At 50.1% G+C, this 25,558-nt stretch overlaps 1 protein-coding gene across 1 annotated transcript in view; it reads left to right on the forward strand.

The window, feature by feature from the left end:
* TRAM2 (translocation associated membrane protein 2) overlaps positions 1–25,306 on the forward strand; it is a 71,287-nt gene extending 45,981 nt beyond the window's left edge. Inside the window, exons 3-11 of the mRNA XM_012648609.1 lie at positions 11,966–12,075; positions 12,596–12,712; positions 19,150–19,208; positions 20,075–20,159; positions 20,754–20,824; positions 22,223–22,327; positions 22,576–22,719; positions 23,580–23,743; positions 25,013–25,306. Of these exons, the coding sequence (XP_012504063.1) occupies positions 11,966–12,075; positions 12,596–12,712; positions 19,150–19,208; positions 20,075–20,159; positions 20,754–20,824; positions 22,223–22,327; positions 22,576–22,719; positions 23,580–23,743; positions 25,013–25,086 (929 nt within the window). The 3' untranslated portion in view covers positions 25,087–25,306. The remainder of the gene's footprint in view (positions 1–11,965; positions 12,076–12,595; positions 12,713–19,149; positions 19,209–20,074; positions 20,160–20,753; positions 20,825–22,222; positions 22,328–22,575; positions 22,720–23,579; positions 23,744–25,012) is intronic.
* Positions 25,307–25,558: the final 252 nt, after the last annotated feature.

Consider the following 25,558-nt stretch of genomic DNA (forward strand, 5'->3'; position numbering starts at 1 on the left):
ATGGCACTCTAGCCCGGGCAACACAGTGAGACTCTGTCTCAAAAAAAAAAAAAAAAAAATAGCACAAAGTATCTAGTATTAGGGTCAGCAATACATAGACTATACAAGGTCAGAAAATGATGGAAGCTTGATTCTTCCCACAGGCAGACTCAAGGCCTGCTGACTTCCTTTCTGGTTTGGAACAGGTGAGCCCAAATGGGCTAAGCATTTATTTACAAGGATTTGGGGGCTACTAATTTGTATTGGGCAAAGCTACTTAACATCTGGGTCTCCATCCACCATCTGCAAAATTGAGAGTGATAGCCACTGCCTGTACTCCCACGGTTCCTGAGACGGGAAGCTCTAGTCGTCCTCCAAAGTGCTTGCTACTCATTTTCCAGAGACCAACGCCATTGGCAGCACCTGGGAACCTGTTAGAACTAGAGGCTCTCGGGCCCCGCCACACACCTCCTACGTCAAAACCTACATTTTAGCAAGATCCTCAGGTGATTCCTGTGCCTATCAAAGCTCGAGAAGCACAGCTTTACGTTAGGTGGGTGAAAAGTTCCAGTTAGGCTTTCAAATAATCCTGTGCTTGTAACCTCAAAGGTAAGATCAGGAAACCCTAAACCCAGTAACACATTTGCATCTTTCTGTCCTCTTCCAGTTTTGGTTTTCTATAAATATTTGGTCTGGGGAGGTGTGGGAGGAGGTGGGGAGTTGCACTGGGTAGAGCTGGTTTCCAGCTGGGTCTGCAGCTCCCTAAGAGGTCATGTACATGTTCGTAAGACGACAAGGTAGCGTTGATGTTCCTAAATCTGAACGTTCCTGACGTCGCCTGTTGCTGTCCACCTAGAGGCTGAGGTTGAGGGACCTCTTCAAGAGAAGGGTCTGTTTTGCAGTGATCAAAGGTGACAAGGATCCATCCCCTGGCTCTGTGAATCCCAGTTGATTTTATTACTGCCATCTGCTTTGTTGGATTTTGCAGCCAGAGATGAAAAGCCTGGGAACCTCCTACACCATAGCTCGGCCATTGTTCTCACAGCCCCTTCTAGGATGAGACATGCTGCCCATATAAACAGTCTCAGACAGATGGTTTTAAAGCCTCATTCAGCCAAAGGCTTTTGTCCAGGGCTCAAAGTGGTTCTTGTTCCCTTTACTGGTCGACAGGAATTAGTGTTGTCTCCTGCTTGTATCATATACTTGAAAGATTGGCATCACATATCAAACTGAGCCCCTGTTTGTAAGATGAGCTCATGGGGGACAAGGAAAGGAAAAGACAGGTGGGCAACAGTGGCTCTGGAGATGGAAGCCGTACTCAATTACAGATGAAAGCTACCTGACCTGGAGCTGTGGCCCATGCAGCTGAAGGAGACTTGACACTTATCTAGTCTGGCCTGATCCTTTTACAGCCAAGGGACCTGTGGCTTGAAGAGTCGATTGATGTTTCTGAGGATGCAGCAGTAAGGGCAAAGGGTGGGTCGGGCTGCCCACACCCCATGCAGCACCAGGGCCCAGAAAGCTTTAAAAAGGCTGAGTTTGCCAAAAGGGTGGTGGATAAAGGGTGTGGCGAGGGGATCCCAGCCAGGGGGACAGAAACTTGGCTCTGCCCTGGCCCTGTGGGGCCAAACAGCCACCAAGAGTCCCTTGGTCTAAGGCTCCTGTCTGTAAGAATAAGAGAAAAATAAACCAAAGCCCTCCGTGTCCCTGGCATATTGGTTGGCCATCTAAAAAAGAGTGGGGAGCCTCTGACCTAGGCCAGTCCCGGACTTGTTTTCAAAAACTAAAACTTACTCTGGGTGGCCAAGGCGGGTGGATCGCTCAAGGTCAGGAGTTCAAGACCAGCCTGAGCAAGAGCGAGACCCCGTCTCTACTAAAAATAGAAAGAAATGATCTGGACAACTAAAAATATATATATAGAAAAAATTAGCCGGGCATGGTGGTGCATGCCTGTAGTCCCAGCTACTCGGGAGGCTGAGGCAGGAGGATTGCTTGAGCCCAGGAGTTTGAGGTTGCTGTGAGCTAGGCTGAAGCCATGGACTCTATCCCAGGCAACAGAGTGAGACTCTGTCTCAAAAAAAAAAAAAAAAAAAAACAACTAAAACTTACTAAACTTAGGAAGTGCAACTGATGTGCAGCAGGTGGACAGATCCTGAGTGTTCAGCTCAATGAATCGATGTATGTGTTCACAAACTGAGCACATCCATGCAACCTAGAAGCGTCCCCTGCCAGCTGCAGCTTGGCTTTATGTAATTCCCAGTCATGCCCCAGGGAATTTATCCCATTTGGTGTGGAGCTTCTAGAAGCCTGAATGAGCAGAACCATGGAGTTGCTGTGGCTCATCGTTGCCCCGCGGGAAGCCTGCGATTAGCGGGAACAGCAGCCAGAGCCCACACACCCATGTCTTCAAACCGTGGGGCTGAGCCCCGTTTCTGCCCAGTCTCTCCTCCTGGCGAATCGTCTTGCTCCTCCCCCTCTGCTGGCCCTACCCCACCTTTTTACTTGAACTTCACCAAATCAAATCTTTTCTCCTCCTATCTAGCTAGGATCATTTTTTTTCTAATCAGTTGTTCTCACTGAAATAATTTTTTGTCTTTAATTTAACAATGGATTTGCTGAAATGGTTATATTTAGACAAGTAAAAAAAAGCCCTAATTTTAGATTTTTTTTTTCCTTTTTCCTTGCATTTGATCCCTGAGGGATTATTTTTCCTCTGTGGCTCTCAAAGAATAATAAAAAAACAAGTTCACGCCTTGCCCCAGCTGTAAGCCTTCTTCCCTTCCTGCATGCATGCGTTATGCCTCAGGCACGTTCCACGGAGAAGCTACAGATTTGTAAATGACAGTGGAGTCTGTAGTATGCACCTGGCTTCTAGGAATTCTTGTTCTATTTCTTTCTTCAAGGCCACAGGGAGGGTTACAGCCTTATGAAAAGGAGTGGTGCCTCATGAAAACAGTTCAGAAGCTAGGAGCTTCTCTTACCAAATTCTCTCTAACTCTTTTCTCATCTTTGCTACATCTTTTTACATCATAAAAATATCTTTTATCTTTCTGCCTTTCTGTAAAACTGGAGAAAATGGATTCCAAAACGTGCATTAAATGGTTAAGACGGTAACTCTGAAGGTCCGTCACTTCTATCTTTAATTCTCTCGGTGTGTGTGTTAATGTGGTAGGGCTGCCACAACGAAGTGCCACACGCCGGGTGGCTTAAACAACAGAAATGTGTTGTCTCACAGTTCTGGAGGCCAGAAATCTGACATCAAGGAGTCAGCAGCATTGGTTCCTTCTGAGGCTGTGAGGGAAGGATCTCTTCTAGGTCTCTCTCTTCAGCTTGTGGATAGCCGGCTTCTCCCTGTGTCTCCCCTTCTGTGTGTTTCTGTCTCTGTGTCCAAATTTCTTCCTTTTTATAAGGCCACCGGTCATATTGGAACAGGTCCCACCCTCACGACCTCAGTTTAATTTATCTCTATAAAGACTCTATCCTCAAATAAGATCACATTGTCAGGTACTGGGGGTTAGGGCTCCAACATATCTTTTTTTGGGGGGGTGTGAACAATTAAACCCATAACAGAGTGTGCGTGCACACTCATGTGTCTGAGAACCGTGATGGTGCTTGTAGTCAAAGTGCCACTGGCCGTGTCTTCCAGGTCGGGAGGCCAGAGAGGAAGTGTCCTGGGGAGATGGGGCAGGGCTGGAGGTCACAATGCTGCCCTTTGAGGCTGCTTGCCCCATACTGGTCCTAGGCCTGTCTTTTCCCGGCCACCTCAGGGAGTAGGGCAGGCCTTCAGGGTTTAACAAATGCATCCTCTGTGTGGTTTGAAGGAGAATCAGGAAGCAGAGAGGCCTGGTGGGGAGACGATGGGCATGGCTTCTGGCATCAGCAGTGTGGTAGAGCCCTGGCCTATTCCTAACTAGCTTCACGTCCTGGGAGCACAGGGACTGCTTGTCTCTGAGCCTCAGCTGCCCTGTCAGTAAACAGGGATAATACCAGGATCACTGGGAGGAGTAAATGATGTCACTGCGAGACTTGCTCAGAGCAGTGCATGGCCCAGAGCAAGTGACTCTTCTCTTCCTTTAGCTTCTGATCCTTTCTGCTAGAGACAGTCATAATGAGTTCATCTATTTGCACAGCACTTTATAGCTTATTAGTCACTTATCTATTTTATTCTTACAGCTTTGTGAGGGAAAGGTGGATGGTTTTATCCCCATTGTCTAGAAGGGGTAACTGAGGCAGAGAGGCCCAGGGTCACATGATAGGCAAGTAGCTGCTCCAGAAATGAGCTTCCTATCTTTCATATACCCCCATGGGAAAAAAAAAAACAGATGAACAAGGTGGAGAAGACACCACTTTATTTTATTTATCCAAAGCAGGAAGAATTTGAAGATTTATTTATTTAAAAAGTTATTTTTTGAATAGAAAATACACTCACATGCTGCAAATATAAATGTGTACAAAACCAGATATATTGTACAGATCTAACCTAGATCAAGGTGAACCTAGACCAAGATAATAGCATTTCCCGCTTCCCGGCTTCTTCATGCCCCTTCCAGGCTGTGGCTACGGAGTGAGAGTCTTGTTCCCACCCTGTCCTTCCTTCCCTTCACACCTCTGCCTCTGTGGGCGATCATTATTGTCTCCTGGGTCCCTTTCGGAATTTCTTACTTGCCCTTCCAGTGTTGCTTTATGGAAATACAAGCGCAAATTTTTCTTTCCCTCCCTTTCTTACATAAGAGGTGGAATGCTGTATGTTCTCTTCGGTACCTTGCCTCATTTCCACTAAATAATGTATCCTGGACGTTATTTCATATCAATATGTAGAAGGCATCATTTTTTCAGGTATTGAGGTATAACACATGCAGTCAAGCGCACACATTGGTGAACTTTTACATATGTGCATACTCAGGCAGCCAAAGCCCGGATCGAGGTACAGCACCGCAGCTTCCCCGAGCTCCTCCAGTCAGTGCCCCCCTCAGAGATGCCACTGTTCTTATTTCTGAGTCCCCCGATGAGTTTTACCCTTGCTTGATTTCATTTCTTGATTTTTAAGCAGCTCCATTGTTTACATCAGTGCTTTTAAAGTTTTAGCAGGGTCAGAATCATCTGGAGGTGGTGTTACCCGGATTCCTGGGTCCCCTACTCCACGTGTCTCATCTAGTAGGTCTGGGTAGGGCCCAGGAATGTGCATTTCTAAGCTCACGGGTGACGCTGATGCCGCTGGTCCTTGGCCACATGTTGAGTAACCCTGGTGTATTATAATGACAATTTATTTACCAGTTTCCTATAGATGAAAACATCTTGGGTTGTTTCCGTTAGTTTACTCTGGAAAAGCAGCGCTGTAGTGCATAACCTTGTACACGTGTCATTTTGATAGTGGTAGGTACTAGCTACAGGATAAATTCCTGGAAATAGAATTGCTGCCTCAAAGGATTGGTGCATTTGTAATCGCAATAGAAATTGCCAGATTGCCCTCCAAAGAGGTGGTACTGTTTTGCATTCCCACCAGCAGCGTGTAAGAGAGAGTCTGTTTCCCCACACAGCCGCAGCAGGAGTATATTGTCAAGCCTTGGATTTTTTCCCATCTGATAGGTATAAAATGGTATTTCAGTGTAGTTTTAATTTGCATTTTTCTTCTGTGAAAAGCTGAGCATCTTTTTAAATGTATAAGGGCCATCTGTGTTTCTTTTTTCTGCGAATTATCTGTTTATAGCCTTTGCCCATTTTTCTGCAAAATTTTTAAAAACCTTTTTATCCTCAAATTGTAGGAGCTTTTTACATATTAGCAAGATTAGCCCTTTGTCTCTGATCTGAATCATAAATGTTTTCCCCCAGGTGATCATTTGCCTCTTGATTTTGTTTATGCTGGTTTTTTCATATCTAAGTTCTGGATTTATATATAGTGTAAAAGCATCAAAATAATGTGAAAACAGAGTTGGCTGTAAGCACAGAAACCAATAGAAGTAAATTTTACAAATCCAGATTTGCAGGAATTAGGAAGGAAACTGGGAGAGATAGAAGGGTCCAAGGAGTACAGTGATGCTCTTTAAATAGCAAGTTTTTCGGACAAAGGAGGAAGCTTCACGGGCAGATGCCCCAAACTCTAATGAGTCCTCAGAGCAGATGGGATGGCACTAACGAGTGGACACTGGCTCAGGGCATGCAGAGGAGGTCAGAGACTACACAGTAGTATCCGGACAAGGTTGGAAAATGCAAAGGCAGACAGGAGAAGCTGCTTACAGGTGACATCAAAAGGAAACAGGAAAATATCTATTAGTCATAGGAAACAAAACAGAGGTCAAGGAGAATGTGACTCCCAAAAAGGGACAGCTGCTAACTGAGGTTGTCAAAACAACCAAACGCTCTTATTAATTATTCCGGGCTTCTTTTTATTTTTTTTTTTCCCCCAGGTCTCTTTTTAAACTGTAATCACAGATACGCAAAGCAAGGGTCACTTTTGATGAGAGGTGGGATAGCCCGTCTACACTGGGCAGGTCATTATTGAAGGTGTTTTCTTCCAAAGCTAGAATCATTCCTACACTAGAGCACGTGGACATGCTCCATGGGGCTGTATCGGAAGAAGACTCCTGGAATATTGGTGTTGGAAAGGTGTCAGGGGTCATGTAGGTTGGAGGTTGCAAACTGGTGGCTCGTGGTCAGAGTTGGCCTGCACATATGTTTTCTTTGGCCACTTTGGTGTTGGCCCACACAGGGTATTTACAAATTTTGAATTAGTCACCCACATTTTAGAATCAGATGATTTTGTGTAAAGATTTCTTTTTGCTTTTGAAATACCAGGCATCTGGCCGCACTGGGCTGCACCTCTCCTGGGGCCACAGTGGCTGAGAAGCAGCTTCCCCACTCCCTCCCTCAACCCTACAGGATATGCACACTCAGGAGTTTTCCACAGTTGTTTTTTACCTCTAGTGTGTCCCTGACACTGAAGCCACTTGTCATTCACTGTTTATCCCAGTTTTAACTGTCGTATTTCTTTTAGTAAGATTAAAAGGAAAGTGGATATTTCTTTTTTTTTTTTGAGACAGAGTCTCACTCTGTTGCCCAGGCTAGAGTGAGTGTCGTGGCGTCAGCCTAGCTCACAGCAACCTCAAACTCCTGGGCTCAAGCAATCCTTCTCCCTCAGCCTCCCGAGTAGCTGGGACTACAAGCACGCGCCACCATGCCCGGCTAATTTTTTCTATATATTTTTAGTTGGCCGATTAATTTCTTTCTAATTTTAGTAGAGGTGGGGGTCTCGCTCTTGCTCAGGCTGGTCTCAAACTCCTGAGCTCAAACAATCCACCCGCCTCGGCCTCCCAGAGTGCTAGGATTACAGGCGTGAGCCACCGCGCCTGGCCGGAAAGTGGATATTTCTTGAACTTGTTTCTCTCTCAAAGTGGAGATGTGAAAAGTAGACCACGAGGGCAGCATACAATTGAAAGCGTATTTCCTTGTGGAAGTGAAGAATATTACCTGCTTAATTCTGCATCGAAAGGATATATCTTAAAGCACCTGGACCCCTGGGCTCACGTGTGTTACCCACCTGTCCCTGTAGGCATTTTGCTGTGACTCGCAGTCTGAGTCACCTCTCTGGTCTAATTGCCCAGAGACATGCTGAACTTAGCTTCTAAGCAATTGTAATAGGTTATTGCCAAACTATTGCTGTTCTTTTTGAAGGTCCATGCAAGACAGGTGTGATCCGTAAGGAGGAGGAGCTCTAACTTGGGTAGTGAGAGGGTTTTTATAGGAATTGGTGAGCAACCAACAGTTTAAAAAGAAAAAAAAAATGATAAGCCTCAGTGATTTTTGTTTATAGGTGCCTAGAAGAACACAGAAGTCCATAGCTCTATGCAAAACAGAAAGGGCTGTGCCAATTTCCTTGCCTACTGTGATCCAAAGTAGGAAGATAGCAGAAGAGGGGGAAAGCAGTAGAGATAATTTGTGTAAATCGGAGCTCAGCTTTTGAGTGTTTGTGTACGATGATGTTCGTCACGATTATAGGAGAAAGAGATCAGAAGAGTGGCATATTACCAGTAATGAAGCTGTGATGGGGTGGGATGGGGAGAGCTGATGACCTCGAGGTGGCATTTGGTGGCTGGGATGGGGCACCAGAAACTGGGAAACCTCAGAAACGGACCCTGTCGCTTAGCTCTCTGAACTGTTTCCTCATCCACTTTCCTTGCTTATCTCATAAGATGTTTACAGTCATCAAACAAGATAATGCGTGTTGAAGCATGCCGAAACTCTGAAGGAGGGCTACAGAATACACAGAAGGTTACAGAAAGAACTTGAGAATCACGCCCGCAGCCAGTCCTGGGTCTTCTGATTGTCTCACCCAAATCCGCCGGATGCATTTATCTCTCCCCTTCCCTCTGCCACCGTCCTGGGGCAGGGCACCCCCCACCCCCACCTCGCCTGGAACACCCACAGGCACCTCCTAACTGCTCTCCCGGCTTCCACCCTTGCCCCTCTAATCCCTTCCCCGTGTGGCAGGAAGAGAGATCTTTATAAATATGTGACCAAAGTCCTCCTGTAGCTTTCACTGCCTTTATGACACATTCCATGTGTCTTGCCGTGACCTGTAAGGCCCTTCCTGACCTCCTGCCTCTGTAGGCCCCCAACCTCCCTGCACCCCCACCCAGCCTTCACTTCACTTCAGGTGCACTTCAGAGCATTGTCATCCCCGGGTGCTGGTTTTTTGGTGTCATTTTTAAAATTGCGATAAAATACATATAACATAAGATTTACCATCTCAACCACTGGAAGTGTATAGTTCAGTAGTGTTAAGTACATTCACATTATTGTACAACCAACCTCCTGTACTTTCTCTGTCCTGCAAAACTGAAAACTTAGTACCCGTTAAATGGCAATTCTCCATTTCCCCTGACCCCAGCCCCTGGCAACCACCCTTCCACTTTCTGTCTCTATACATTTGACTGCTCTAGGTAACTCATGTAGGTGGAATCATTTGGTATTTGTCTTTTTGCGAATGACTCATTTCACTTAGCATCATGTCCTTATCAAGGTTCATGTAGTGTATGTCAGAATTTCCTTCCTTTTAAGGCTGAATAATATTCCATTGTGTGTATAGACCACGTTTGGTTTGTTCATCGGTCTGTGTACACTGGGGTGCTTCCGCCTTTTGGCAGTTGTGGACAGTGCTGCTGCAAATGTGGATGTACAAATATCTCCCTGAGATCCTGCTTTCAATTCTTTTGAGTATATACCCAGAAGTAGAATTGCTGGATTATATGGTAATTCCATTTTTAAGGTTTTGAGGAACCAGCATACTGTTTTACATAGTGGCTGTACCATTTTACATTCCCACCAACAATGCACAGAGGCTCCAGGTCTCCACATCCTCTGTAACAGGGTTTTTTTTCTTTAATTGTAGCCATCCTGATGGGTGCGAGGAGATACATCATTGTGGTTTTGATTTGTATCTGCCTCATGATTAGCATCTTTCCATTTCCTTATTGGCCATTTGATTTCTTCTTTGGAGAAATGTCCATGCAAGACCTTTGCCCATGTTTTAATTGGGTTGTTTGGTTTTTTGTTGTTGAGCTGTAATTCTTTGGCCACTGGTTTTAAGTAGACAAGGATTTGATGTGGACCTGCTGAGCTACAGGCAGGCCGGCATGGCTCACGGCCATCTCCCCAGCCCCAACACAGAACCTTGCACATGTTTGTTGGCTGATGAACACACGTGCGTGCTGCACTCAATAGCGAAGGAACCAAAATGGATTTATTCATTTGTTCTTATTTCGAGAAGGACCTAAGGCTATGGTCACATCTCTTTGGACTCCATAGTATCTTGGCTAAAAAATGGCAGGTGACCTTCAAAGGGCTTTAAAATGGATAACCTAAGGTCTTGACAGGTGTTACTTCACGATTTTTGGACCGTGCTCGTTTGGTTGAGTCCACATCCCATTTTGCCTAATGATGATGGTCTTGATGATGAAACTTTGCGTGTGTTTAGTTATTTTATAGGTTCAAAATATGCTACCATCTAATTAGTCTCCTTTGATCCTCTTTTATGAAGAAAGCAAGGAAAGTATCCCAGCTTCACAGGCGGTAGAGCAGAGTCGGAGGCTGGGTCCCACGTCTCTTCTCCTCACCTTCCTGTCTTCTCCTCCCAGATCTCAGCCCTTTGGTGGGTCCCGGTGGGTCTGTCTGTCGCCAGTTCTGAGCACCGACAGCCCTCCTCCCCGCCGCCTCAGTGTGGGCCCTGCAGTTCCTCACCCGGCTCACGGGGCTGGCTTCCTAACTGGCATCCTCACCTCCAGGTGTGCCCACTGCTGCCAGAATGAACTTTCCAAAACACGGATTTCATCATTATCCTGTTTAATTTGAGTTCTTCGATGTTTCCACATTGCCTTCAGGATACAGTCCACACCCTTCCATGTGGCTCACAATGCCATTAGCAGCAGCCTCGTCGCTTGCCACAACTACCTGCCCGGCCAACCCCAGCACCCCAGCCCCATTCCCTGCATCCTGCGCGGATGCTGCCTGCTCTGCCCAGGATGCCCCCGACTGCCCTGCCTCTCCCTGGTTCCAATGCCAGCCTGTCCACCCTGGCCCGTCACCCAGCACCTCCTGCACAGCCGGAGTCAGGCTGCATCTGCCGGCTCGATGTGCTCACCTCTGGGGGGCTCGTGCCTGTCTGTGGTGTAATCCTAGTCTGTTAGTCTCCCTGCTGTGCTGTGTGCTTTACAGCCAGGGGCCGGTCCTTGATCTCCCTGTTTCAACAGTTAGCGGAGGGCCTCCCGCAGAGTAGGTCTTTGTGGAAAGGAGGAGGGGGAGGAAAAAGGAAAGTCTGTCTGGTTTCAAAGTTCCTGTTCTCTCTGTCCTTCCCACCTCCTCCTACCCCCTCACCACCGCGCCCACACTCACAGTCTCCATGTCCAGGGAGGCTGAGGTGAGGGGTGACTCCCAGAGTGACCCAGTCAGCTGCACTTTGTTCCCTGGCCACCCTGAAACAAACCACCCCTGGCCTACCTTCTGGTAAACGCATCCCAGCAAAGAGATGACTCATGCGTGTGTGACTCAGGACGAGTGCAGCACAGCTGGAAAGGCAGCCAGTGTGCCTCCGCGGGATGGGGTGGGTTTGCAGAGCAGCCCAGGCCCAGGCGGGCGTCTGCCAGGCTCCTGCAGCCCTGCAGCCTGCCGCCTGCTAACCAGAACGGGGTGCGGGTTCCCCTCTGTCCGTGGAGAAGGAGGCAGCAGCAGTAGAGGGTTGTGAGATTTTTATATCTGGGATTGTCTAATTTATTACTATAATATTAAATACTCTTGTAATACACCACCATTTCTTGCATGCTTACTGTAAAGTTATAGACGCTGTGATAAACACGTTATCTCATTTAATCCTGACAATAGCCCGACAACAAAAATCATAGCAAATACTTACTATGTGCCAGACCCTGTTCTAAGCATTTTATGTTTATTAATTCATCTAATTTTCACAATAACCCTACGATACAGGAACTCGGATGAGGAAACTGAGGTACAGAGAGGTCACACGTAGAGGTGCCCCAAGGTCACACAGGAAGTAAAGGACGGAGCTGGGATACAAATGCAGGCAGTCCGGCTTTGGGTCCACACTCTTAACCCCCACGCTGTGCCTCCTCGGTGAAATGTAACTATAATCCCATTTTACAGGGGAGGAAATTGAGGCTCAGAGAAGTTAGTCACTTATCCACCATCGCACAGTCAGGGAGTGATGGCGACTGGTTGTCTCCAACTCCCGGCTCCTAACCACTGTGCTGTCCTGCCCAGGCTCGGGAGCCACGCAGTCATCATGGTATGGCGGTGCATTGGCTTCTCCTCAGCCTCCCCGTTGGTACTTCCCGAGGAAGAGGACCAGAGGTCGGACAGGATTCTGGGGCAGAAGCCTTCTTCTACGTGTGGGGCTACAGCAGATGGGAAGCATGTGGTAGCATCTTCTGCTCCCCACACTCCAGGGAGGCTGACGGGACTCTGATTACCTCCACAGATGGTGAGACTGTACACTACCACTACGGCCCGAAGGACCTGGTCACGATCTTGTTCTACATCTTCATTACCATCATCTTGCACGCCGTGGTTCAGGAGTACATTTTGGACGTAAGTGACCCGTCTGGATTCTGAAACCCGAAGCTGGGGAGATCCCTTGGGTGGAGGACCTTGCCTTGGAGGAAACTGCAGCCCTGAGGCCGTGTGGCCCCTTAGTTTGCATCCCCTGGTTGGTCCTGTTGACTGGACTTCCCTCACCACACTTTAGTTTCTGTCCCCTCTCTCAGCTTTCTCTAAACAGCACATGGGCAGCAGGACTTACTACACGAGGAAAAAGCTGTCGGAAATATGATGAGACAGTGTCCTTATGGGTCTGTCACACACAGCATGATTGGGGGATGTTTTCTTTACACATAGGCTAAAGATACTCTTCTTGCCGCTTTTTTAAAATGCTTGCCTTAAACTAAGTTCTGTATGCACACAGTAGGCGTACATTAAATAACTTCGATTATGGCTGGCTTCAGCCTTCTAATGATGTTCAGCCCCTTTGTGGGGAGAAAACAGTAGCTTGAAATCTGCCCACCATGGATATATTCATACATTAACATAAGGGGTTTTCTCTGTTCTTTAGAAAATCAGCAAACGGCTTCATCTCTCCAAGGTCAAACACAGCAAGTTCAATGAATCTGGACAGCTGGTCGTCTTTCATCTCAGCTCGGTGATTTGGTGCTTCTACGTGGTGGTGACGGTGAGTGGTCCGCCAGGCTGCTGAAGGGGTGGGGGAGCCCAAACCGAGAGGCAGGTCTCTCTTGGATTGCGGATAAAATGACTGGGGAAGGCTTAGCGGGAAAAAAAAAGAGCAAGGAGCAAGTTTCTTAGACCCTTCAGTTTCTTAGAACTGGAAACTTATTTTTGTATCCTCATGGTATTGCAGTGAGAGGCCAAATGGTGTAGATGCCACTTTATAGCTAGAGAGAGTCGTCTTGTCCAACAGTAAACACTTGCTATAATTATTATGTGATACTGCAGTAACGATACCCTGCATCTACATGACACTGTATTGTTTTACAGGTCCTTTCTATAATCACTATACCGTGAGATAAACGTTCGATTCATTCTGTTAACGCATGTTATAGATGGAAGAGTTCCAAGCTGAAATTTTGCAGTGTGCCCACGGTCACCTGGTTTGGAGGTAGCAAGGGTAGCCTGCACTCGGAGGGTCTGGTTCCAATCCAGCGCACGTTCTGTTTTACTACTTTGGCCTTCCATAAATAAGGCCAGCCGTGCCCTGTCCACACATCAAACCCTGTGAGCGTCACTGCCGCTCCAACAAATGCCTGCAGGACCAGACGATTTGTCTACCTTCCCTTTCTACACAATAGGACTCTTATGTCAGGCAACCTTTGATACAGCAAAATTCCTTTGTACAAAGGAATGTGGACAGTCCTTTGGGGTTCGCTGTAACAAGACCCTGCCTGTCGTGCTAGCAAGTGTTTAATGAGCACTCAGCCCCACCTGGAGCACTGCTCTTCTGTAACCTGGTCCCGGGAGAAAGCTAGGCCCTGGGCTTGGAGAATTCGGCAACCCCTTGACCTCTTTGAGATTCCCTTCTCTGCCCTCCACAGACCCCTCACCTCCTTCGTCTTTGCTCAGTGACAGTGACGAGTTCTCTCATCATGAGGAACTGTCTGTCTCCAGAGCTGAACGTTGAGTTCATATTCTGAAAGCAGGAGTCAGCCTGGCCTTTTGGATATTGCTCTTATTCCTATTATCATTTTATCGCAGAACAGTTTTCCTAAGCAGAACACGAGGAATTTAAAATGAGGGACCTAGACTTCTGTCCTCTCAAACAGGGCTACCTTGCTGCACGTCCCGGGGGGCGGACTTACAGGGTGTGAGTGCTGCCCCTGCCACCGGGGGCGCTCACCGGCTCTGTACTTCTGGGTTTCAGACTCTCCCGACCCCTGAGCTCAGGCTCATTCCCACCTCGGGAGACCTAAGCTGCTCCGAGGCAGAATGGCCTCAGGATGCCAGCGACATCTAAATGAGCTTGCAGGGGAAGCATTCCTCGTCTCTGAGTCACTGTTACCCTTCACCCTCGCCCCTGGACATTCCTCCCCAGCTGTGACACATGGCGACCAGACTTGGAGCCAGAGCCAAGTGACTTAACACCCCTTCCAGGGTGGGAAACGCGAACTGCTCCGTCCTTCAAGGACTTGGCGGTGATGATGCGAGTTGGCTGGGAGCACGTGGGCCTTCCTCAGGAAGCGCATAACAGTCTTTCACTCTGGGGAGAGCCCGTTCCCCACTCGACATACGGGACAGGAAACAGATACCAAGGGACCCCCGGAAGCTCCAGTGACACCAGCTCCCGATCTCACCATTTAACTCCTCGTCCTCACCTCATCCAGCTGAACCATTCTGCCTGGGAGGAAAGTGGTTGGAGAAAAAGAGAGGGAGTTCTGGAAAACGAGTAAAAATGGCTGATTTTTTTTAAAAACACATATTTTTCTGTTAATGCAAATGTTTCATGATTCCTATTTCTCTCCCCCGCAGTCCGTTCATCAGCGGGTCCTGGCAGCTCTGCCTCCGAAACACATTGAGCATCTGCCTGCTGCTTTCTGCCTGTGCTGTTTCCCCTAGCCCAGTGGCCCTCCACCTGGGGAGATTTTGCCACCCAGGGGACATTTGGCACTATGCTACTGTCATCTAGTGCGGAGAGGCTGGAATGCTACTAAATGTCCTATAATGCATAGGACAACCCCCACAACAAAGCATGACTTGGCCCCAGGTGTCCGTAGTGCCAAGGCTGAGAAACCCTGACCCTCAGTCCAAGCCACCAGCATCTCTTGCCTGGGCCACTGAATATCTTTTTTGCAGAAGGAGGCTGTTTCCACTCTTGCACCCTCCCACCCCAGTCCATTTTCTGCTCAGCCAGATGGAGCTTTTTAAAACATAAATAAAATCACACATTTCCTGGCTTAATAGCCGAAATCACTTTTTCCTCCTCGCTCGCTGTCTGGGCCCTGCCAGCCTTGCTATCTCACCTCGCTGGCTGCAGCCCCCGTTCCTACCTCTGCTCCTCTAATACTCCTGGCCGTCCATGCCTCCTGGGCTTTGCACTGGTGGATCCTCTGCTCAGGCGCTCCGTCTCCTGACGTCCTATGGCTGGCCAGTTCCTTCTTGCCATCCAAGTCTCCACCTACACGTCACCTCCTCAGAGAACGCCCCCATTTGCATGTTCTGCACTGCACCCATTACTGGTGTGTTTCCTGTTCGTGTGCATATGCCCTGTGTCTGTCTCTCCCAGGAGACCCTGAGGCTCGCAGGCACCGTGCTCGCTGCTGTATCCCTAGGACGATGCCTGGCTTGTACTAAGTGCTCACTAAATGTTTGCTGTGAGAATGAATGAACTGCAAATGTATCTTCTTTCTTCAACCTTTAACAGTTTTTTAAGTAATGAATTATTTTTATAAACATCATAGATGATCATTTTTTTAAAAAGCTAGCAGTACAGAGAAGTTAAAAAAAAAAAAAAAAAGCAAACATCTACCCCAAATCCCTCCCACCAGAAATACCAGTTTTATTTTGGTGTTTGATTCAGATGTTTCTCTCTGTATATACACAGGTAGAGTGATGGGAGGAGTGTGGCTGGACCAACCAATAGTTTTGTAAGAATGTCAACTTCCAACTTTTGATCTATCTTTGATCTAGTATTCATTGTTTAGGGGGAAAAAAATCTCCACTGGAGACAGCAGGGTGGGCGAGCTTTTGGTCTCCCCTGTTTGACTTCCTTGAGATGTCTGACTTCATATTTTGGAAGCTAAAATCCACTGCTCTGTGAGAACCCAATAGAGGAACAGTCTTTAATGCTCGGTCCTTGTATGAGGACTGGTTTCTACCAACAGACTAGTTGCTTTAAAGCAGATTTTTTAGTGCGTGGTTGTTTTTGATGGACGGATGATATAAGGTGTGTCTGAATCTAGGTAGCAGCTGGCTGTGTTATGTCTGAATTCTGCCGGTTTTGTGGTTCTCTTTGTTCCTGCACCAGAAAAGAAGGCTGCTGGGGAAACAGGAGGGATGTTTCCAGCTTGTGGAGGCCTTGCTGAGCTCGTGGGTCGATTTGTAGAATCAGAAGAGAACAAAGGATTTCAAAAGCTCCTCCGCACCGTCTGCGGAGGCCTGTTGGTGGGTGGGATTTGGGGTGGGTTACAGGTACTCCCTGGGCCACACTCGGCCCCCTGTGAACTCAGGGGCTTTGCATGCCTGAGCTCAGGGTGTCCCAGCCCTGATCTGCCCAAAGACAGCTGCCTGGACAGAGGTCTGGAAAAGGCTGTTCTCGGAGCAGTGAGTCACTTTTCCTCTGGCTCCCCCGCGCTCCCCCTCCGCCCCCACCTCCCCCAGTCCCAGCGGACTGGACATTCGCAAGCAGGCAGCATTTTTCTGGGGAGTTTTCTTTGCTTACTGGCTTCCAAGTTCTGACCTCTTTGTCTCCTAAGTAAAGAGGCCAAACCGAGGACTGTTCCTGTTTAAAATCACAAGATTATCTGGGCTTTCAATTTTTCTCGGTACTGCTTCTCTTGGACTGTCTTTTTTTGGCAGAAATTCCTCTCCCACCTCGGTCCCAGAAGTACCATTTTTTGTGCTAAACTACGTTGCTGCTTCCTCTAGGAGGAGACATTCTCGCCTCTCTGACTTCCCTGGAATGAGGTAGCCTAGAGCCAGAGATCCGATAGAGACAGGCGTGTGAGTGGCAGGGGGAAGGCAGAGATAAATAGCAGCGTGTTTGGAGGAGCTCACCGCTACCACTAGCGCCACCGCCGGAGTCTTCCACCTCTGCACCTTCATCTATGTGCGACCAAGGGAGGAGGGCGGGGCTTGTGAGCCCAGAAATGAGGCCATATGGGTTTGAAGTTGACACCTTTTCCTTCCAATCTAAGTTTCCATGACTATGCTGTGTCTGAACCCATCAGTTAGGTCATTGTGCTGATGGAAGCCGAGGGTTATGGGATTTGGACTGTGGACTATACCCAAAATGCATACTTACATGTCAAAGGTCATTTAGTGACTCTAAGGTGGGTGGATCAGCCTTCACTTGGAAATAAAACTGAAAGATCCAGTAGGCAATAACTTAGACTGCTCACTAAGATGTGTTGGTCTTCTCCTGAGTACTGCAAAACCCCTGCCCTTAACCACAGTGTGGCCATGTGAGGTTCTCAGGCTTTTCATCAAAGCCACCACCTCCGTTGATTTTCTGATTTACTGAAGCAACCTGGCCTGAAGTTATTGGACCAGGAGATTGGTGGCCCAGCTCAGATTTCAGCTGTGCTACTGGAAAGCCGTCTCCTTTCAGGAGATCTTTCCTGTCAATTCCTTCATTTCCCTATTTCTTTTTTTTTTTTTTTTTTGAGACAGAGTTTCACTCTGTTGCCTGGGCTAGAGTGCTGTGGCGTCAGCCTAGCTCATAGCAACCTCAAACTCCTGGGCCCAAGAGATTCTTACTGCCTCAGCCTCCCAGCTGGACTACAGGCCTGTAGCTGGGACTACAGGCATGCGCCACCATGCCTGGCTAATTTTTTCTATATATATATTTTTAGTTGTCCAGATAATTCCTTTCTATTTTTAGTAGAGACAGGGTCTTGCTCTTGCTCAGGCTGGTCTCGAACTCCTGACCTTGAGCGATCCACCCACCTCGGCCTCCCAGAGTGCTAGTTCCTATTTCTCAAAATGAGGTCATACTAATCTAACCTCTGCCTTCTCCAAGTAACAAATAAGAGCCCTTTCTTCGTAAGAGAGAAGTTGCCTAAAGCATTCATCATTCATTCATCCATTCAACCAACAAATTTTTACTGGACTCTTGTAGTGTCAGCTGATCTTGGTTGTGGTGGATTGTGTCTTCCTATGTTTTGTAATCTTGGATTGTAAATTCATCTTTAGCAAAGTATTATCTGTGGGAATCCTATACATCTGGATGAGGGTGTGTCCCTAGGGTAACACCGGCCCACAACACTATTAATACTAATTTCTTAGCTTTCTGGTTCCTGGACCACACAGGTGGTATACAGGTGAACTCCAAACTCTGGGTGAACCTGAGGTTGCTGATTTTTAAGGTAAATGATTTTGTTTTCATCCTGAGCCCAGGCTGAGGAAACATCTTCATTCTCCTGTGTCCATCAGCAAACACTTTCTAGTCTACCCTGTCTCCAAGATTGTATAGCCTTTCAAGAGTCCTGATTTTATACAAGGTCTCAGGTTCTACCACCCAAGGCATCATCTTCTGTTCCCACATGGGCACAAAAACCCTGGCCCCAGGAGTAGCGCCTTCCTGGCCGCTACAGTGTCACCTTACTGCTCTGGCTTTTAGCTTCTATTCCTTTGGGCCCCAGGGGGTTTCCCTTTCTTATTGTGAGCTAGCTTTGCATTTAAAAGAATATTTGTTGGATTCCATCTAGCATTTCTAGATGTTTTGTGATGGGAGGGTTTTTAGGTTACCTCCCTCACCCTGTCCAAGGCGCTGCGCTAGATACTAGAGATCTAAGGCCGGGCAGGACAAGACACTAGCGGGAAGGAACCTGCAGCGTAATGGAGGCGGCCGGCAATAATGATGCGGTGTGATAGGTGTCAGAGTCCAGATGCACAGTGAGGCCGTGGGGCCCTGCGACTCCTTTTATTCATAGTAATGTGAAAAGCCAAACTCAGCCTTTCATTTCTCCAATGGGTGATGATTCTTGAGTCTACTTGCTTATACATCCTTCAAGCATTTCCTGAGCGCCTGCATGCCAGGCACAGTACTAGACATTGTCACATAAACTATCACATTTATTTCCAGCAATAACTCTGTGACGGTAGGAATTTTATCCTCATTTTATAGATGAGCCAACTGAAGCTTAGGGAGACTAATTGCCGTGCTCAGAGGATGCACCTGATAAGTGTTGGACTCATATTCAGACAGGTCTTCTGACCCCAGAGCACGGCTCTTCCTACTCCAGCATGACTCTGCAATAAAGAAACTAGCCAAGTACCAGGGGGTCCCACACAGAGGGGTCCTTCATTTTCACATTTCCTGTTCCTTTCTCTTTCCAGCAGGTGGGGGCTGGGTGTGTCCCTGACCTGCAGACCGGTCCCAGGGCCCCTGTGGGTCTCACGTCCACGTCTCTGAGTGGTCGCTCTTCTTCCCCACTACAGGAAGGATACTTAACAAACCCGAGAAGCCTCTGGGAAGACTACCCGCATGTGTACCTCCCGTGAGTACTCTCATGACTCAGTCCCCAGGGAGGAACGAGCTGGTCCACTATCTTCCCATCCCAGAATGTGGCCAGAACACGGTGGGCCAGCTGGCATGTGGACCGGATCATTCCCTGAGCCTAGTGGGGCAAGGTGTCGTGGATGGTAGACTTGTCTGGGAGCCACGTCCTCCCAGCATGCTTGACCGGAGAAGCCCCAGATGAAATGTCATCTGTACTAACTCCTGCCACAGAGATCTCTAAACCGCATGAGACAGATACAGAAGCAGAACGTCTCCATAAAGTTCTCGGGGCTTCGTACCTTCTCGGCAGCCCACTCACGTTCACACACGTCTTCCCTCCGGCCAGCCATGGCCGATGCCCTGTCAGAGGCAGCGTCCCTCCCCGGCCTCTCTCGGCGCTACCAGCATGCCAGGAGGGTGACACCTGGGCCCATCTCCCTCAGGAGGCCACCCTTTGCCTTTCTGAGACCTTTAAGAGCAACAATAGCAAAGGATGCTGCTCTGAGTGAGATTTTCCGTAGCTACTCAGAGCCATTCGTTGGTTAGCATATTCCGTGGCCGCCATCTCTGTCGACAGAGCTCTGTAATCGGCTCCCTCCTGGAGGTTGAAGAAGCCCTTCTCTGCACTCTTTTAGCCATTTTTGTTTCTACCCATGGACTTTCTATGTCCCTTCAACTGGTCTTGTATGTGGACAAGGGCACAGGCCGGGGGGAAGCCAGCGTCCCCGGCTCAGGGTGGGTGATTGCCGGGCTCACTCCCTCACTCCTGGCCCAGCTCGCCACACACAGAGTGGCCTGTGCCTTTCCCTCTTGTGCTCGGCACTTTTCTCTATCCTGCCCCTGTGACTCGCCCCCCGTCTCCAGCTTCCAGGTGAAGTTTTTCTACCTGTGCCAGCTGGCCTACTGGCTGCACGCGCTGCCTGAGCTGTACTTCCAGAAGGTACGGAAGGTGAGTGCTCACGTCTCCTTCCCACGCTGGGAGGACATTCGTCTCCACTCCCCTCCTGCTGTCCCCCGTGGTTCCTCCCCTCCCTTTCCTCTGGAAGCACCGAGTGTCAGGTTGTGATGGGAGCGTGTTGCGGGGCGTTGGGTCAAAGCCACGTCGACCCCGTGAGAGCAGGCCACCAGGGTCAGTCTCTTGCCTGCTGCCTCCACCAGACACGTGGCTCTGGGGGAAATCTAACTCTCATCTTCTAGATGGAGGTTTTTGCCATTCCTACAGTCTTTAAAAAAACTTTTTTATAGTTTCCCTCTGAATTATTTCCAAAGCCCTCTTCCCCAGTGCCTGTCTCTTCTTTCTCAACCCAATCCTCGCCCTCTGACACCAGACCCGAAGCTGCTGGAATTCAGGAGTGGACCTGAATGCCCTTGGAATTTTCAGTGGCCTGGTGCATGGTGTGACATGGGGCTGTGTGTTACAGCCGCCCAGCCCTGCGGAGGGTAGGCTGGCTCAGCCTTCTGTCGCACCCCTGCACCTCCCCTCTATTCCCGCATCTCCAGCTGGGGCATGAGCAAGTTTACCGTGTGTTTCTCTTGTTTCCAGGAGGAAATCCCCCGCCAGCTCCAGTATATCTGCCTGTACCTGGTCCACATAGCTGGAGCATACCTCTTAAAGTGAGTGAGACCTGGAGCCAGCCAGATTTCCTTGCCTTTTTAGGTCCATGCAGCTATGCACACATTTAATTAGCAGGCATTTATTGGGCACCCTGTGTGTGCTGAGTACCATGCTAAGACTTGGGAAAACAGGGACGGATGATTCCCTTACCTTCAGTGGTTCATTCTCAGCCTAGGGGGCGAGACGGTAGGTAAGGACAGTTTAGTGTGGTAAGCAGGTGTCTGTCACCTGCTGTGGGAACCCAGAAGGGTGACTTTGTTAACCCGAGAGAGAGCCAGAGAAGACTTCCGATGGATGTTGGGCTCTGAATCACGGCTTTGCGGGTTGCAGGCGTCCCCAAGCTGGCTCCCGCCTCACGGTGTCCAGTGGCAGATGCTGCTAGAGCTTGTGACTCTGGAATTCCCTTCCCTTTGGTTTATGATGAAATGGAGAGTAATTTGCTTCTTGGTGGTTCTAGAAGTGCAAAGAGTTGCTATAGAGTTTGGCCTTGAAAGTCTCTCTCATGAAAAGAATCATATTGATGAATGAGCTATGTCACTGATAACTCGGACTTTTCCTGGGCTTTATCCACGTGGCATAGGGGAACACCTTGTACTTGATTTTCTCCTGACTGGCATTTTGAGAACTTCCTATATATAACTTTTTGCTAAAGTGCCTGGAGATCGGTGGCACTTGTCTCCTAGGTTCTCAGAGCGGGCGTCCTGGGAGTGTGACTGACTTGGATTAACAGAGGCAGGAAGGGAGGGAGTGCTCGGCTCTGGTCCCCGTCTCTGGAGGCCTATAGCAGCATCAGTCCCACATGGGTCTTTGAGGGTCGAAGGCTGCGTAGTGGTGCCAGCTCTGCCCTTGTGTGGGACGCTCATGTGTCACGTGCAGAATGAGTCTAGAGAAGCCAGGCTCCGCTGTCACCCCAGCAGAGTGTGATGACGACCAGGGGCGAGTGTACGAGCAGGACTACATAGGAGTGCTTCCTGCTTCTCCGTGTCCCTCTTGTCTCTGCAGACGTGCATAGTGAACAGTCGGACAGCAGGAACACTTCGTATTTCTATATTCCAAGCTCAGAAGACTTGCCGTGAGCAATTTTCTGTGCTTGGTTCCAGCCTAGGCGATGAGTGCAGAGTGCTAAGCAGGGCGAAGAGCCTAAGCCAGGTTCACTATGGGAACAAGCAGGAGCACCTGACCCAGACAGGACAGGGAAAAGGCCAGCGGGTCGTATTAGGCAAATTCTTAAGGGTGTGACAGCCAAACTGAACCCTAAAGGATGACGCAGGGCCAGCCAGGGAAAGTGGGAGTGGAAAGCAGAGCCCAGGCACAGGGGACAGCCTGAGCCCAGATGCAGTGGCCTCTGCCCTGCAGGGCATCTTGCGGGGAGTGTAAGGCTAGTCTTTTCCCCCCAGCCTGAGCCGCCTGGGCCTGATCTTGCTGTTGCTGCAGTACTCTACCGAGTTCCTCTTCCACATGGCTCGACTCTTCTACTTCGCAGATGAAAACAACGAGAAGCTGTAAGTGGGGCTGCAAGAGGCCTGGAGGGTCAGAGGGTCCCTCCCTGGGTGCACGCTGCCCGCTTACCTGCAGGCGGCGCCCTAAGGTTATTTTTTTTTCCTGGAGCATGGTATTCTAGCTATCTCATCCCTCACGCACCCTCCTAGGCCACCCTTGAATCCTCTTCCCACTTGGGGTCCCTTCTGAAGTGGGTGAAGTTTCCTCCAAGGGCCCTAAAGGCTGACGTTTCTCTCCTGCCGTTGAGCAGATTCAATGCCTGGGCTGCCGTGTTTGGAGTCACCCGCCTCTTCATCCTCACCCTCGCCGTGCTGGCCATCGGCTTCGGACTGGCTCGCATGGAAAACCAGGCCTTTGACCCCGAGAAAGGGAACTTCAACACTTTGCTTTGCCGGTGAGTTGGGCAGAAGCCCGAGGTGGTTAGTCAGGGCTCCCTGAGCATGCCCGGAGCCTCCTGAACTTGGCACAACTTCCGCAGAAGGTCAGGAGGTGGCAGACGCTTGAGTCTCCCACATGTTGATGGTTGGCTGGAAATCTCTGGACACGAGGCCCGAGAAGGTACCAGCCTTCTTCCTTCAAAACCATCTTCACTTCTGGCCCTGGTGTGCTCGGACTGCAGTCGGGGCTGGTCCCAGTGCGAATTCCTTTACACTTGTCCAGTGCTTCATGGCACACCAAGGTGTCACACCCAGTGCCTCAGCTGAGCATTACAGCCACACGTGGGCTCTTTAAAACCATGTTCCAGTGGCTTGGCCAGTGGCCTCCCTTCCTGGAGAGGAAGACAGTGGGGAAGCCGTGGTGTTTCTATGAGCCCGCAGGCCCGGGAAGGTGATTTGTCTGGGGTTGTTCTGCTTTTAAGTGACATGCTAGGTGAGAAGCCAGTCTTCAGGAATTATTTCAGCTACATCATAATTCAGTCCATTTAAATTCCACTAATATCTGTGAGGCTCACCTCAGCTTTGTTCTGTGCCGTGGACACAAAGGAGACATAGCCACGGACCTCTCCCTAGGCATGGGAGAAGCGTGACGCGGAGCTGGACGCATGTGTCACCGCTTCCTTCGCGTCTCCCTGGCCCGTCACTTCCCCACACCTGAAGTGTGCTAGAGCTGGAGACTGACGGAAGCTCACGCTCTTCCTGGTGATGGTGGCGGTGAGGCCCATAGGAGCGGCAGGGTCCCTGGCCCTGGTCCCCGGCCCCCGTCCCAAGGCTGTGAGCCCGTCCTCAAGCCCGCCTCTCTGCCCTCACCCCACAGGCTGTGCGTGCTGCTGCTGGTGTGTGCTGCCCAGGCCTGGCTCATGTGGCGCTTCATCCACTCCCAGCTGCGGCACTGGCGGGAATACTGGAACGAGCAGAGCGCCAAGCGGAGAGTCCCAGCTGCCCCCAGACTACCAGCCAGGCTCATCAAGAGGGAATGTGGTGAGTGCCAGGGCCCTTGGCAGAGAGCAGGGCCAGGCGAGGTCTGTCTGCGACGGGTGGGGAGGAGCCAGGCCCGGCTCCTCCGCTGCTCCCCAGACCAGTCCTGCGGGCTCCTCCGTCCCAGTCCCAGCTCCTTCCTGGGCCTGGGGCTCTTGGCTCCCTGACTGGCACGTGGCTGGGTGTGGGCCAGGGACAGACTGTGGGCGGGACTGGCCCTAACTCTGCTGGGAGCCCTGGCCACTGCGGGGGCAGGGCAGTGGCTGGGTGGGGAGCTCTGGCGGGAAACGTGTCCTCAGGGTGGCTTCTGGAGCCCGGCCAGGTTCTGCTGCTGCTGCTGCTGGCGGCGCCTTTCTCTGTGCTGCACGCAGCTCTGTCCTCACCTGCCCTTTGCTCCACATCCCAGCCTGCCCCTGCCTCCCAGCCTGCTGGCTCCTCCTCTGTCTTCAGGAACGACTCTCGGTGCTGCAGGGCTAGGTGGGCAGCAGGGCTGGGACGCCCACTTCTCCTCTGGCCCCTGCACGCACCTCCCCCCACCAAGTGCCCAGGCACTGCCAGCCCTGCGCTGTCTGTCCCGCCTGGGGGCCTGTCTGCACCAGGCTCTGTCTTTTGACTCACCTGCCTTTCTCCAGGCAGCCACCTGCTTGGCAAGGGCTCATGTGTGTCTGAATCAGACACGTGCGCAGCTGGGTGTGACCAGGAGTCGGGCCTGGCTGCCGGGGGAGGTACAGGGCATGAGGCTGCAGCCACATGTACCTCTTTGACTTTGAGAAAGCACGCGGAGGTATTTTTAACAACAATGGAAAGAGAGCACAGTTTTTCTGCCAAATGAGTGTCAGGCATCAGAGTAAGACCTTGTCCCTACAGCCTCTTGTAGCTGTCCCTTCTGTTGCCACCGTTCCTGGGAGTTACTGAAATGGGCTGGTGCCCTGCAGGGGCCCAAGAGGAACTGGGGATCCTGGCAGCTCTGAGTGAGCTCAGCGAGCGTGCAGCCCCAGCCTCAGGCCTGGGCGGGCAGGCCCGTGCCTGTTCCTCAGTTTTCCTGGGTGCCGCCCCCAGGCCCCTCCTGCTGAAGGACAGAGCCCAAGCTCCTCAAACAGGGCCGCTTGTCCAAGACACTGGGGAAAGCAGGAACCGACCGGGAGCTGTCTGCTGGTCTTCCTTTGCTGTGGGAAGCTGTGGCCCAGTGTCCCTCTGGCTTGTCCCCACCTCCCCACTGCTGCTTCAGTCCCGCAGAAACGCCACGCGTGTTTGTCTCTCTCCACCTCCCAGGTTACCACGAAAATGGAGTGGTGAAGGCAGAGAATGGAACCTCCCCACGGACTAAGAAACTCAAGTCTCCTTAAGGCCAAAGTGCTGAGAACAGGAATCCTCTTGGTGGGGGCGCAGCAGGGGGCGAGGAGCCCGGGCCCCTCCCTGCCTCCGCCCTCCTGCCCGTGGTGCTCCGTCTCAACGGCAGAGACCCGTCTTCGGCGAGGGGTTTCTCCTTCTTGCTTCCTGGCTTTCTCTTCTTCGTCCGTAAACCATTCTCAATAAAGCCAAAACTCTTTCTCTTTCTCTCCCTCAGGCTGCCTTGCGTCCTCACCCCTGCCCTGTGCCGGGCCTTCTAGAAGCCCAGGTTCTCAAGGCTGTCTTTTTCTTTGCCTTTTCTTTCTCTTCGTTCATGGCTGCTGCTTTCTCCTTCACTTTCTCATTTCACCTGATTGTGCAATTTTTCTGTGTCTGATTTTTACAATGAGAGGGAGCTAAGATTGCAGTCCTGTCTGTCAGTCCCCAGGACCCGTCTGTCTGGAAGCCTCGTGCCAAGGAGCCTCCAGC

Source organism: Propithecus coquereli, unplaced genomic scaffold (genome assembly GCF_000956105.1).
Source record: "Propithecus coquereli isolate 6110/MARCELLA unplaced genomic scaffold, Pcoq_1.0 Scaffold29, whole genome shotgun sequence".
Lineage (NCBI taxonomy): Eukaryota > Metazoa > Chordata > Mammalia > Primates > Indriidae > Propithecus > Propithecus coquereli.